The sequence below is a fragment of the Emys orbicularis genome, chromosome 2, assembly GCF_028017835.1.
Source record: "Emys orbicularis isolate rEmyOrb1 chromosome 2, rEmyOrb1.hap1, whole genome shotgun sequence".
Lineage (NCBI taxonomy): Eukaryota > Metazoa > Chordata > Testudines > Emydidae > Emys > Emys orbicularis.
Genome location: NC_088684.1, coordinates 244057205 through 244071510, shown reverse-complemented (window position 1 = coordinate 244071510; position 14306 = coordinate 244057205). Strand labels below are relative to the sequence as shown.

Sequence of the window (14306 nt, the reverse complement as noted above, 5' to 3'; positions counted from 1 at the left end):
TGATGTGCTATGCTGACCTTGGTACACTGCAGTACTGGACCAGGAGGAAGAGGGAAGAGGGAGACCTGGCTAAAAATTCAGTTACTTTCACTTACTCCACTTTCTCTTTCTTCCCAGAATAAGTCCATGTCATATAGTTTACAAGTTATAATCTAACCCACAATTATGTGCATATTATTAATTATCAGAGGGCTTATTTTCTTGGAGGTCATTTGCACAAAGTAAACTGGTATTTAGTGTTGTTGTTTTTTTTAATACCAGTGTCTTTAGAGGTTAAATGCATAGATACTGGCACAAAATAGAAGCATAATTAAACAAGATAAAAGTGAATTTCTAAAATATAAGGTCAAGAATTCGACATTAATCAAGTTATTAGGAATATGAGATTGTTTTTGTTTTAGGATTTCTTCATCATAAAACAGCTATAAATCAAGAAGAGCGGCTCGTGTTTGAAAATCTCTAAAATGATGTACTGTAAATGCAAGCTATAAATTCTACTTTAGTTTGCTGAACCTCAAAAATATCTTGTGTGCTATTTGGTGCCAGAGCGTATGTCTACACTGCAAAGAAAGTCTTGGAGGCTCAGGTCAATTGACTTGGGTTTTGCAGGGCTCGGGCTGTGGGGCTAAAAATAGCAGTGTGAACATTTCCATTCACACTGGAGCTTGGGTTCTGTCACCCTCCCCCTACACTGGGTTTCACAGCCTGGTCTCCAGCCCAAGCAGCAACATCTACACTGGTATTTTTAGCACTGCAGCCCGAACCCAAGTCAATTGATCCAGATTCCAAGACTCAGTGCTGTGGGTTTTTCCTTTGCAGTGTAGACACCCAAAGAGTCATGTTAGCAAACTTAATTTAATCAAATACTATTTTAGACTATTTAATATGGACTTGAATGATTTTTGTAAAATGTTTAGTTTGTCTCCACGTGTAGGTTCTATTCACATAGACCATATATCTATTTTTCTCAGCACCAGTCTATGATGTATACACAGATCTCCCTGCAGGGGCATTCTGGCCAAACTAGATTATTTTAACAGCGTCCCAGTTTAGTGATACTGTGTTACTTCAAATGCTGTCCTCTACAAGTTTGCTTCCCCTTAGGGTTAACTACTAGACACTTGCTCACTGAAATCAAGAAATTTGATCCTGCTCTTAACAGGAGGCACTAGGAATTGAACCATGCTTTCTCAAGTGCAGTAATCTCAGCACTTCAAACCACCAGTGTTTGGCTACTATGACAACTCAGATTCTAATAGTTATGAATGCATTTAAACACTTGCCTCCTTAAGTGTCCGTGGAATGGTAACAGTATTTATCTTATCAGTAAGACCATGGGACACACATGATCATTGAAAAGAAAAGAATCACACTAAAGGATGCAACTCTAGGTTTTCAGAAGAGTAACTTTAAAGATTACAGTATATCTATTGCATACATTCTTTAGATATGTGCATTTCTTTATTTGCTATGTATTTAAGTTGATTTGGGGGGGGGGGGGAATTGGGTGTCCAAATCCCTTGGGTGACTTTGAAAATCTCAGTCCTACTTTATTTTTTGTACTTTTGAGAAATTAGCAATGTAAAAATTTGTGTGAAAATGAAAATCATTATTCCTGTCACATGTTGAATAGAGGAAGGAGTTCCTAATACTTAGATTCTATTACTTTGAAAGCATTTTATGAGCACTAACTAAACAATCCCTCCAAACCCAGTGAAGTTGAAACATTTTTTATTTCTATTTTATACATAGTGAAAGTGAGGCACCAAAGTTGTCCTCTGAGAAGTGACTATAAAACTGGCATGGAGGTGGGGGGTCCCCACAGTGGTTGCATCTCAGTGATTTCATTTTCCTATCACATCTGCTCAGTTTACAAGTAAAAATATGTTTTTCCCTCCACTTATGGCCAGCCCTACCAACATAACCTGGGTTCAGACTGTTGAGTTGGATTCTTTCTAGCTTATGAATCATCAGTAGTTTATTAAAAAAAACCACACAACAACAACAACAACAACAACATGTTGCAGGCCAAAATCTGTCCTAATTTACACTGCTGCAGCTATAACCTGTTTTAGTTTCAATGGAATTGAACAGGTGTATTAAATGAGGGCAGAATTGTCCTTCAATGTGGATCTTAGTTATCCATTTTATTGATGGTGCATGAGCAAGGATAGAATCCAGCTCACACTCCCTAACCTGTACTAACTGTTTAAAGTAACAAAAACTTCTTTTGTCATATTCAGTGATATTCAGAGCTTATTCTAGCTATTCTGGAAGAGGTTTCAAAGGGAGGTTGTGGAATCCCCATCATTGGAGGTTTTTAAGAACAGGTTGCACAAACACCTGTCAGATATGGACTAGATTTACTTGGTCCTGCTTCAGTGCAGGGGAGCTGGAATTGATGACCTCTTGAGGTTCCTTCCAGACGTATATTTCTATGATTCTATATCTATTCTGTATAACACAAAAAATCAAATTCTGGTTAGCAAGGAATTCCATGTTGGCTGTGTAACAGATCGTTACATAGCCACTTCTGAAAGTAGAACTGCAGTGCAGTGGTCTGATTTACAGAAATATGTAATCTCTCACTTAATTTAACAGGAGTTCTGGGTGCTCATCATCTCTGAGAAATCAGAATTTACGAAGCGAACTCCAAGCCTGAGAGAGATTCTTTTTTCAGAGACAGGATAAGAATATAGGAATTCAGGGTGAGATTTTTCAAGAGGCTAAATGGCTTAGGAGTAAAATTCCCTTTGACCTTATTGGGATTTGTGCTCCCAAGTTACTGAGATGCTTTTGAAAATGCCACCTTCTAGTAAATTAGAAAGTTTATAGCCACTGGCTCAGTGAATTCTAAAATGCGATCTGTTTTCTCATACTTAATACCTTACAGCAGGTTTCTCATTATGGAATGACACCATATGCAAACTGCTGTTAAAAGAACAAACTGCATCTGAGATAATTGTATGTAAAATTACATTAGCAGGGTTTGTCATTTACCCCTCTATGCAAAATAAAACAAATATTTTAAAAATGATAAGCCTGTAGCAAAATGCTTCAGGAAACTATCTGAATAAAGATATTTATTGTCTTTTGTCTAAAATAGTTAAAGGTAGAGCTCTGGCTATCTAAAAATGACTGGTTTGACATTAGAACTTCTCTTATTATAAACATGCTAGCAAATTATAACTTTAACAGTTAATTCTTAGATTTATTTTTGATAAATATTATATCATCTGAATGAGAGCTCTTCTAACCCCTGGAAATATCATTACCTTTTCAAGTTCTTTCAGTATCTCTGTAACAAGAGGTGTAAAGATTGGAACTATATATTTTTGTAATTAATTTCCTTAAGATAATGTTAGAAACATCAGAATCTTTAAAATATAGATGAATTTCAAGGTGAGCCTGCTAGCAGATGTTATTAATGGCATATGATTTATTGTGACATGAAATCTGATCTGAAACTCATATTATTAGCTGAGCTTTTTATAAATTAAAATTTCCAACTGCTGAAAATACGCAGAAGGGCCACTGATAAACCTGCTTCACCTTCAGAGTCCAGAAAACCTGCATTTGATAAGTGTCCGATAGCTCCACCAATATGTCTTTATGAACCACTGTATTCTCTTCATTATATAATTCCCGGGAGTGAAAAAATATATGAGCTTTATGAAGAGGAGCTGTTATAACCATGGTGGGCAACCTGCATGCAGCCCATCAGGGTAATCTGATTGCGGACCGCAAGACATTTTGCTGACATTGACCGTCTGCAGGCACGGCCCCCCGCAGCTCCCAGTGGCTGCAGTTCACCGTTCGCGGCCAATGAGAGCTGCGGGAAGTGGCGGATGGTCAACATCAGCAAAATGTCTCACGGCCTGCAATCAGATTACCCTGATGGGCCGCAGGTTGCCCACCACTGTGTTTTAACATGGGCATTTATTTCGGAATTTATTGTAATATATCAAACCCTGCATCATGATAGATCCTCACAGAGGCTGAGTGGTACTGAGTGTGTAAGAAGCCTCCTGGTGTATGGCTTGTGATAACCTCAGTCCCTGTGGTTGGGGGAGCACAGTGTTTTCGGCCACACTACAGTGGTTAATGGCCCCACTCACACCACTCTGTTCTGGTCCACAAAGCAGGACAGCCATACTACGGAGAGCAGATCCACTATCCTATAGCAATGGCAGCCTGTGTAACTCTCATCCATTAGGGCAGCTTGCTTACCTGAGGCACAATTGCTCCAAGATCTCCTTATGAAGCACAGCAACTCCACATAGCCCCCAGTTCAGGCCAGTGGGTAAATGCCACAATTTGGCCCAGAGAGAGAATATATTCATAAGTATATAAATAAATATGTGCAGTATATATTCCTATATATTGTATTGATTTCTTTTCCTCTCTTGTGCCTTTAAATGTTACTTAAGACTTCTGAAATGTTGCCATTCCCCATCATTGTTGATCTGATAAATTACCCTAATATGAGAGACAAACAAGCATTGCATTATGGATTTTATCTACCCAGTAAGCCGTTGATTGAGGAAAGATGTATTTAGAGTATATATTAATACATTTTACATTTCCAAAAAAGCTTTGGAACAACAGTCCATATCAAACTCAAAAAGGAACACGTGGATATACGCAAAGTTTCAGTTCGCACATTTTAGACATTTCCCAAGCTTCTTAATGATAAGATGTATATATTTATAAAACAGCATTCAGTTGCCCTTCCTCACAAAGAGTATATATGGAAGAGCCCCTTGTCAACATACCAGTGTGTATGCAGGAACGAAAGATAAGGATCCCCAGCTGCAGCTGTCTAATAAGTGCTCTGCAGTTCCTAATGGCAAAGTGTCAACTCAGGGATCCTCAGATACCACAGTGCATCATCTCGATCATGCTAATCTTAAGAGTCAATCATTTTGCATGTGAGAACAGTTTATTTATAATGCTGCTCACTTCAACTGAGATACCAGATATCACTGACTTTAATCGGAGTAATCTGGAACCAGATATTTAAAGTAAGATGCAGTGACATTCTGTCTTGTAACAATAATCAATATTTTGAAGGAAAATGCAGAATTTACCTCCTCATGTAACATACATCTTACTCATTCACTTGCAAATACTGTTTGTGTTCTTACCTACTGTTGAACTTCTCTGGATGTTTTTCTCGCATGATGTGGAATCTGTGGGCAATTGAAGCATCCTAACAGGAAAAAAGAAATGTGTAAATCTATCACTATGGGTAAAACTGTAAAATATAAAATCGAAATTGTAACCAAGGTACATAAACCACAAGATGTTTTGTGCACTATCATTATACAAGAGCAGTACCCTGATAATTTTGAAATCTCAGATATACAGTATTCCAACAAGCAGATATATCTCCAGATCATTCACCTACTACACATTTTACAGTCTGTTACGTCTTTTTACATGAATGGAATGTGATAGTTATTTTTGCTGAAAGTATCTCTAACTTCTTGTGCAGCATACAGGCATTTGTTTTCAGTGAAGGTTTACTATCCACATCATTATTTTTGCTGGATTACAGAATAAATCTATGAAATCTCTTTCTTAGGTAAAGTAGAGTGGAAGACCCACTAAGGTAACTTCACCTGTATACAGCCTGAGCATTTGTATAGGGCCATTCAACAGTCTTGTATACAAGTTCTATGTGATCTAGATCAAGATCTGGCTACCCAATATTATATACACATTTTTTAAAAAAAAGTGGATTCAGTATTGGAGAACAACCACCATTGCCGTTTCAAAATGACTGCATGCTAAATCTCTAAATCAGATCCCTACATAGAGCACCTCCAGAGCACAGGCATTCCCAGCCTTTAGATACACGTGTCCTATTACCTCATAGTCACCTTGGAAGAAATGTGTAGGGGTTTATATTTTTTATATTCTATCATATATATTACTAATACACACAGGTTTGGTAACATTAACTTATGAAGATGATATAAAGCACCTTAAGATCACGGATTAAAAACAACAAATAAGAGGTAAGCTTTTATACACAATGTGATGAACTGGAAATATCTCTATTGATTCTTTTATATGGTGCAGGTGTGACCCAGGCACCTCTTTGTGCCAAGAGGGACAGGGGTATAAAAGGTTTATAGGGATCCCCAGTGCCTGGTGTTTACCTACTAGTACACCAAAGAATGTCATGTAAAGTCTCTAATGAAAGCCCATGTCATCCTGGTCATCATAATCATTGTGAGATGCACATGCGGATAATATGAAAGAAGATAGGCGTGTATACTGGAAATTATGTTCTTAAGGTCTTGTAGTTAAAGGCAACTCATTCAAAGCTAGCGTTCCTTGAGAAAAGTGTCTCTCACCTCCTCTCTGGAAAAGTTTATCTCCCTAGCTTACTATTACGTGTCTTACAATAGAATCATAGAATATCAGGGTTGGAAAGGACCTCAGGAGGTCATCTAGTCCAACCCGCTGCTCAAAGCAGGACCAATCCCCAACTAAATCATCCCAACCAGGGCTTTGTCAAGCCTGACCTTAAAAACCTCTAAGAAAGGAGATTCTACCACCTCTCTAGGTAACCCATTCCAGTACTTCACCACCCTCCTAGTGAAAAAGTTTTTCCTAATATTCAACCTAAACCTCCCCCATTGCAACTTGAGACCATCACTCCTTGTTGTGTCATCTGCTACCACTGAGAACAGTCTAGATCCATCCTCTTTGGAACCCCCTTTCAGGTAGTTGAAAGCAGCTATCAAATCCCCCCTCATTCTTCTCTTCTGCAGACAAAACAATCCCAGTTCCCCCAGCCTCTCCTCATAAGTCATGTGCTCCAGCCCCCTAATCATTTTTGTTACACTCCGCTGGACTCTTTCCAATTTTTCTACATCTTTCTTGTAGTGTGGGGCCCAAAACTGGACACAGTACTCCAGATGAGGCCTCAACAATGTCGAATAGAGGGGAATGATTACATCCCTCGATCTGCTGGCAATGCCCCTACTTATACAGCCCAAAATGCAGTTAGCCTTCTTGGCAACAAGAGCACACTGTTGACTCATATCCAGCTCCTTGTTCACTGTAACCCCTAAGTCCTTTTCTGCAGAACTGCTGCCTAGCCATTCGGTTCCTAGTCTGTAGCAGTGCATGGGATTCTTCCGTCCTAAGTGCAGGACTCTGCACTTGTTCTTGTTGAACCTCAAGTCTATTAGCATACCAAGTTAAATAGTAATGAAGAGCTTGGGGGCACTTCAAAAGAAAATTAACAAGACGAGGTAAACAGAGGGAGAGGGGGAGTTCTCAGGTGAAGATTAAAGATCTGTTCTGGTAAATGTGGGAGTGAAAGAAGCCCTGGCATCCCTCACTGAAGAAGTAAACTGCCAGTGACTTTGCTTCATGAAAAAGAGATCTCAACCAGGCTTGGCTGAAAATGTTGGGAAGAACGTTGGGTGAGATAAACTTCTTTAAACAGGAGTATAATTGTTAGTTAAGTTGAGGCCATAGAAAGCATGTTATGATTGTTTTATATGTAACTCTTTGTTTCAATATTTCTGTTTGCTATCATATGAATCTCTGTTCTTTGTTAAAAAAACCTTATACTTGCTTTCTCTATAAAGACATTTAAGTGTTATGTCTTAAGCAAGGCTGTGTTCTAAGGTGAACGCTAGGAACTAAAGTTCTATGACTTGTGTGAGGCAGGTTGTCAGAATAGATCATCACCATGACCCCTTCTGGCCTTGGAATCTATGAATCTATTAACTAGTAAGCTGTGGTGTACTGTTCTGTTGGGAACAGCAAGCCTGGTAATTCTGTGAGTGTCCACTGGAGCAGGGGCTGGACACTGGGGATGCTAGGAGGACTTATGGGGTGGAGTGTGCCTAACACTAACCTGTAGAGAGCGAGGCCTGGAGGCAAGGTGCTTGTGTTGCCAATAGCTGGTGGAGTCCGGGAGCTGAACCCAGGCAGGCACAGACAAAGCTCACTGATGCTAGGGGTATATGGTAGTGACTATGGCTCACAATCCTGAGTACCCCCAGGGAGTATCACACAAGGCCTCTGTGTGTTTGGTTATGATGGGTTATTTGCTATGGAGGCAGATCAGAAGGGGTTGTTTAAGGAACCAAACAGGAAAGGTAAAACAATAACACATGTAAGAATCCATGAGAAAACAATAGCTGAGCTATCACTGGGGAATAAACTACCTGTCTGGTTCCATCCAGCTTAGAATGGTTTACTCTTTCCAAAGCTAAGCCTGGATCAAAGGACATCTAATCCCCAAAGATCGTAGAAAAGGGAGGCGGGGTTGGGTTAGTTTGAAGAGGCTGCGCAATGAAAAGCTGACACCCGATTGACAGAGACAGAGGTAGAAACTACAACGGGGGCAGTCTGTTTTCTCCCTGACAGAGCTGGAATTGGCTGGGTTTAGGGGGACATACAAAGGTGTAAGTAAAAAAGTGTCTAGGTGTGACGTTCCCCTGGTGTTATCTGGACCGGTGATCTGCAAGGTCACTCCAATCCTCGACTGTGGGAGCCAGCCTTACCCTGCTGTGAGAACCCCCTCTCCCGGGCTGTTCCTGCAAAGCCTCTAACATGTAAACTGCTCCCCGCTATGTGAGTGAGTGCTTTTGGCCAGCCGCTGCTTGGATTGTGCAACTGAATGACACTAGCCAATATCTTTGGTCCCAGCCACAACCCTAGGAACCTTCGTTTTGCAGTGTCCAGTTATGCCCGCTGGACTCTGCAAGCTTATATGAGTTCGTCAATTTAACAAAGAAATTTATATATGCCAGGCTTGTTATCCCAAGGGGTGTCTCTGACAGGTTCCAAACCAAATGCACTGCTTCAGGTAGAATAAACAAACAGATTTATTAACTACAAAAGATAGATTTTAAGTGATTATAATCAAAGCACAAGTAGTCAGATTTGGTCAAATGAAATAAAAGCAAAACGCATTCTAAGCTGATCTTAACACTTTTAGTGGCCTTACAAACTTGATATGCTTCTCACCACAGGCTGGCTGGTTGCCCTTCAGCCAGGTTCTCCCCTTTGATCAGTGCTTCAGTCGCTTGGAGGTGTAAGTGAGAGCGAGCATGGCAAACATCTCTCCCTTTTATCATGTCTTTTCCCTCTTGGCTTTGCCGCCCACTCCTTCAGAGTCAGGTGAGCATTACCTCATCATAGTCCCAAATTGAGCAAAGAGAGGGGGGTGACTCACTCAAGAGTCCAACAGATCCTTTGTTTCTGTCTAGGCCAGTGTCCTTTGTTCCTGTGAAACTGGGCTGGGTTTGTTCCATACATGCCCTGATGAGGTGTGAACTGCCTCTCTGTTCCTGGAGAGTTTTTGCCTGGGCTTGTTTTAAGCCATGAGGACACATTTTCAGCCTCATAACTATATACATAAAATTACCACCTATAACATTACTATAACAACAATGCTCAGTGCATCACGAGCCTTCCAAAGACACCCGACATGAAAAACTTTGCATTGGATACCACACAATCATACTATAAGGATGAACATGAGGTTGCAGGGTGTTCCCCCGAGGTACAAAGCTCTCCCAACTCTGTAAAAAACCCACTTCCACAAGGGGAGTAGCTACTAGTGCTGGTGCACTGTCTATACTGCCACTTTACAGCACTGAAACTTGCAGCGCTCGGTGTGTGTGTTTTTTCACACCCCTGAGCAAGAAAGTTGCAGCGCTGTAAAGTGGCAGTGTAGACAAGACCTAAGAATGGTTGGGCCATGTGGTTCCACCCAGAATGAGGTACAGGAAGCCAGGCCTGTCCCCTATGGGGTGCACTCAAGAGGCACCAAAAGGGGTCTAAGTCACAGTTTCCTGGTGCACACGTGCGTGTGCGCACACACACTACCATCACACATGATGATGTGGTGTGGAATAAATATTTTAAGCAGTATGAGTTTGCGATGGCTAACCAAATTACTCCCAAGTAGCTTCAATACTTATAAGTTACATATATCATCCCAAATGTGTGTCAGTAAAACCTTCAGACCATGCCACATTCACATCATGTATTTAAGTGCCATGTATTTAATAGAAAAACAGAAAATTATTGATGCTGTTTTTCATATCCATCTATCTGTAAAATCAGTACCATTATAGTTCAACTGTAGTGGTCTATGAGCAAGATAAAAAATACAGAGAGAGAGAAAGAAACTGTGCTAACCTATCTGCTTCACCTCGCTTGTAAACTCCCACAGGGAACTTCCTTGCCTCAATGGAGTATTTGGAAACTCATTGTCCTGTCAGTCTCATCTGCTTATCATTCACATATTACCATATTTATAAGAAAGCTGAAAAGTAATTTTACAAGGCAAACATTTGCTACTATAGGTAATCCTGCAGTTACAAAATACTTCATCCTCAAAGTGATACTGGTAGTAAAACTTGAGCTGCCAACCTTCCAAGTAAAGAGAGCCAGTAAATCAAAACCAACTCTGTTAGCTAGAAAGCACAGTTTTTGATACTTTATCCACATGTTAGACACTCCAATTAGTGAAAGTATATTTCCTAGAAAAAAATAAACAGAAAAGACCACTGTTGTGCTTAACTTGTTAACTTTCCTCTACATTAAGGCAAAAGTAAAAGAAAGACCTAAGACAAAATGAATTAAGAAGTAATACTGTATTTGACAGAAACTAGAACACACTAATCAAGGACTAACTGTCTAATGAATGAAATGAAAAGGCTAATGTGCTTACTCATGCATAACAAATGCAAGGCATAAACAAGTTAGGGATCAATGCCTACTGCAGATGACAAACAGGCAGTTATTTTTCCATGGAAGGTTAATTTGCTCAAAATTTTCCCATGACTGAACATTTTCTGACTCCAAAACAGATCAAGCAACTTAGTGAGCTTGGAGGTTAAAAAGGGCAATGCATAAAAAGCAATTTTGATGGGCACAGCACAAGGCAGATGCATGCCGCACAAATTTAATACAAAAATTGCTGAAAGGGTACAACTTTGTTTATAAAGAACATAAGCCAAACTGATCACTGGTATCCACACACATATATGCTTTGAAGCAGGGGAGCTGCTCTTCAACTGACTGGCATAAGACTGGAATCAATGGTGCATCCAATTGGGTGACTCCAAGATCCACTGATTGGCACTTAGATTCTGTAGCATTCTAACCCCCACCCAGGGCTGGACCATTTACATAGGATTCCGTGTCACTGCGACACTGGAAGGGACTCAAATGGGCCCCTTGTTAACAGGGGAGCCCTTTGTTTACATGAAGAAGACTCTCAGCTTTCATTTAAAAAATATTTTTAGCCCATTTCTTTGTGAAGTTAGCCTTACATAAAGTGGTCTAAACAAATGCAAACTAATTGCAAGGCCCAAAACAAACCAACAGTAGGAATCTGGAGGTAAGGGTGAATTTAAGATCCACCCTCTAATAAATATAGCAGCTAGGGATCACCAGACAACATCCTCTTTACCCTGGGGAATCTATTATGAGCTTCACACCACCAGAGCAGAGAGCTGGTCCACACACCTTTTAAACTGAATGGAGTCAAATACTTTTAGTGGTGTATCTCAAACCTCCCCAAATTCCTTAGGCTGGTTCTGTGCACAGTGATATGCTCATGGTGGACAGTAACGGGTTACATTTGGGTTAGGGGTCATTGTTTCAAAATCCCTCCCACAATTCTGTGGCTGGCTGGGCATGTTAATGTTTCCAGCCTGCTCTAAGGTTGGGGAAGAACAAGCTGCGGCTGCTCATTCAGCCAGATGCTGAGCTGTGAGTGGAGCTCACTAGCAACACAGACAAGTCAGCTACTTAAAAAAAAAAAGATTCCTACATCTCATATCAGTACAAGCTGGAACACATGACAAGTGCACCAACAAATAATAAAAATAGCAATTCCTGCAACCAAAGCACTCTCTTCTCAGCTCCACCAGTCACTCTGGCATGTCAAAAGGAGGACAGGCAAGGCCCAGCTACTGCTGTACTTAGAGGAAGTCCTGCATTCACCTCTAACTGCCTGCCCAATCTAAGCACAGAGTTTGAACGGTCAGTATTGGGAGGAAGGCTAGAGACCCATCCCCACACAATCCAGGGGAGAAAACAGCTTGGAGGGAGGGGAGCACCAGCACGCAGAGGAGACCCAATGAATTGCAGAACCACAGGAAACTCATTTGACAACCAATGATCCAGCTACCACAAAACAGGACCGTCCCTCCATCCCATCCAATCATTCCAGAGCCAGGGACCACAAGGCAGTTTGCCTGCCTCCATCAGCTTCTGCTACTGAGGAAAGCTACCAGGTAGGCAAGCCATCAAGAGTAGCTTCCATGAGGTACTGGACAAGCTTGGTGCATTGAAGGATATTGAGAGGGGGTGGAGGTGGAGAATTAATGGATTGGGCTGATGTAACCCCAAACCCCTCAATGCCAACTAGCAAGGGGGTTACTAGAATATTCTGATCCCGGTATGTACATTCTGGATCACCAAAGAACATTATGTGAGGTCTTTAATGAAAGCTAAGGTCACACTGCTCATTAATATCATTGTGAAATGGATGGATGCATACTATGCAAAAAGTTACATAAGTATACTGAAAATGTGTTTTAAATTCTGTTCAAGGCAGAATTGACAAACAGGTTTTCTGTCAGAGAAAAGATGTTTATTCACTGGTCTCTATATTGTAATGTAAATTAAGCATTGTAAGTTAACACAATGACTATGCATCTACGCAGGAAGTCAGAAGGGACACATGAAATCAACAAGGTAGCAGCACACAGGAAAATAAGCCACAGAGGCTATCACCCAGAGTACAAACAATGAACATTGGGAATATAAGTAGAAGGCAAAAAGACACCCCTTTATTCTAGGAAGTAAACAGACAGCACATTTACATTCACAAAAACAGGATCTCTAACTACCTTAGTGAAAGATGCTGCAAAGGACTTTGGGTGAGATAAGACTTCTTTAGACAGGCAGTTAGCCTGTTAAGTTTAGTCTTTAAAAAAATGTGTTATGATTTTGTTTTACATATAACCCTTTTGTTTCCATTATCCTTAGTAGCTGTTGCATCTTCGATAATAAACTTATTTTTGTTTCACTATAAGTATATCTCTGTGCTGTAGTATTAAGCAAGGTGCTGATCCTCAGTTGAATCCTACAAGCTGGTGTATGCACTATTCCCTTGGGGACAGTAGCCTTGGTATTTCTGTGTGTTCAGTGGAGCAGGGGCTGAACACTACCAGAGAATGCTTCAAAAGGGCTTGGGGACTGGGGTGGCACCTATCGTTAACGATAAGGCAAAGTAAGGACTGACATTGCCCAGAGGAGGGTGCTTGGATGGCTAACAGGAAGGTTCCCTTTCACTGTTGGTAGGAGGGACTCACAGCTCTGGGTCCCCCAAGAACCATCACAGGTGAGAGGGTATACAATTAGTGAGTTATGAGACTAAGAGTATGGAATCGATGGATTTTCTGAAGAGCAGAAAAGTGTGTGGAATTGATATTTTATGGTGTGGAATAGGAAAGAAAGTATGGGTTTGGGGGGGTTTTGTGAAAGAGGTGAGACAAAAGTACTTCATCCCAGGGAATGTCACATATATAACTTGCATGGTGTCAAGTATCAGAGGGGTAGCCGTGTTAGTCTGAATCTGTAAAAAGCAACAGAGGGTCCTGTGGCACCTTTAAGACTAACAGAAGTATTGGGAGCATAAGCTTTCGTGGGTAAGAACCTCACTTCTTCAGATGCAAGTAATGGAAATCTCCAGAGGCAGGTATAAATCAGTATGGAGAAAATATCAGATATCAGGAATGGCAATATACAAAAACCTGTAGGAGAACACTTCAACCTCCCTGGCCACACAATAGCAGATGTTAAGGTAGCCATCTTACAGCAAACAAACTTCAGGACTAGACTCCAAAGAGAAACTGCTGAGCTCCAGTTCATTTGCAAATTTGACACCATCAGATCAGGATTAAACAAAGACTGTGAATGGCTATCCAACTACAGAAGCAGTTTCTCCTCCCTTGGTGTTCACACCTCTACTGCTAGCAGAGCACCTCACCCTCCCTGATTGAACTAACCTCGTTATCTCCATACTGATTTATACCTGCCTCTGGAGATTTCCATTACTTGCATCTGAAGAAGTGAGGTTCTTACCCACGAAAGCTTATGCTCCCAATAATTCTGTTAGTCTTAAAGGTGCCACAGGACCCTCTGTTGCTTTTTACATATATAACTAATTGTGATTAAAAATGTTTTGGGAAATCCCTTATTATAATTTGGAAACACATCACTATTCCACCCCAGTGTCACCTAGC

General features: G+C 40.7%; 1 protein-coding gene across 4 annotated transcripts in view; it reads right to left on the bottom strand.

Moving 5' to 3' along the window:
* DGKB (diacylglycerol kinase beta) overlaps positions 1-14306 on the bottom strand; it is a 449520-nt gene that overhangs the window by 169350 nt on the left and 265864 nt on the right. For all 4 annotated transcript variants that reach the window (XM_065397765.1, XM_065397766.1, XM_065397767.1 and 1 more), the window contains one exon: positions 5148-5212. In XM_065397765.1, the coding sequence (XP_065253837.1) occupies positions 5148-5212 (65 nt within the window). The remainder of the gene's footprint in view (positions 1-5147; positions 5213-14306) is intronic.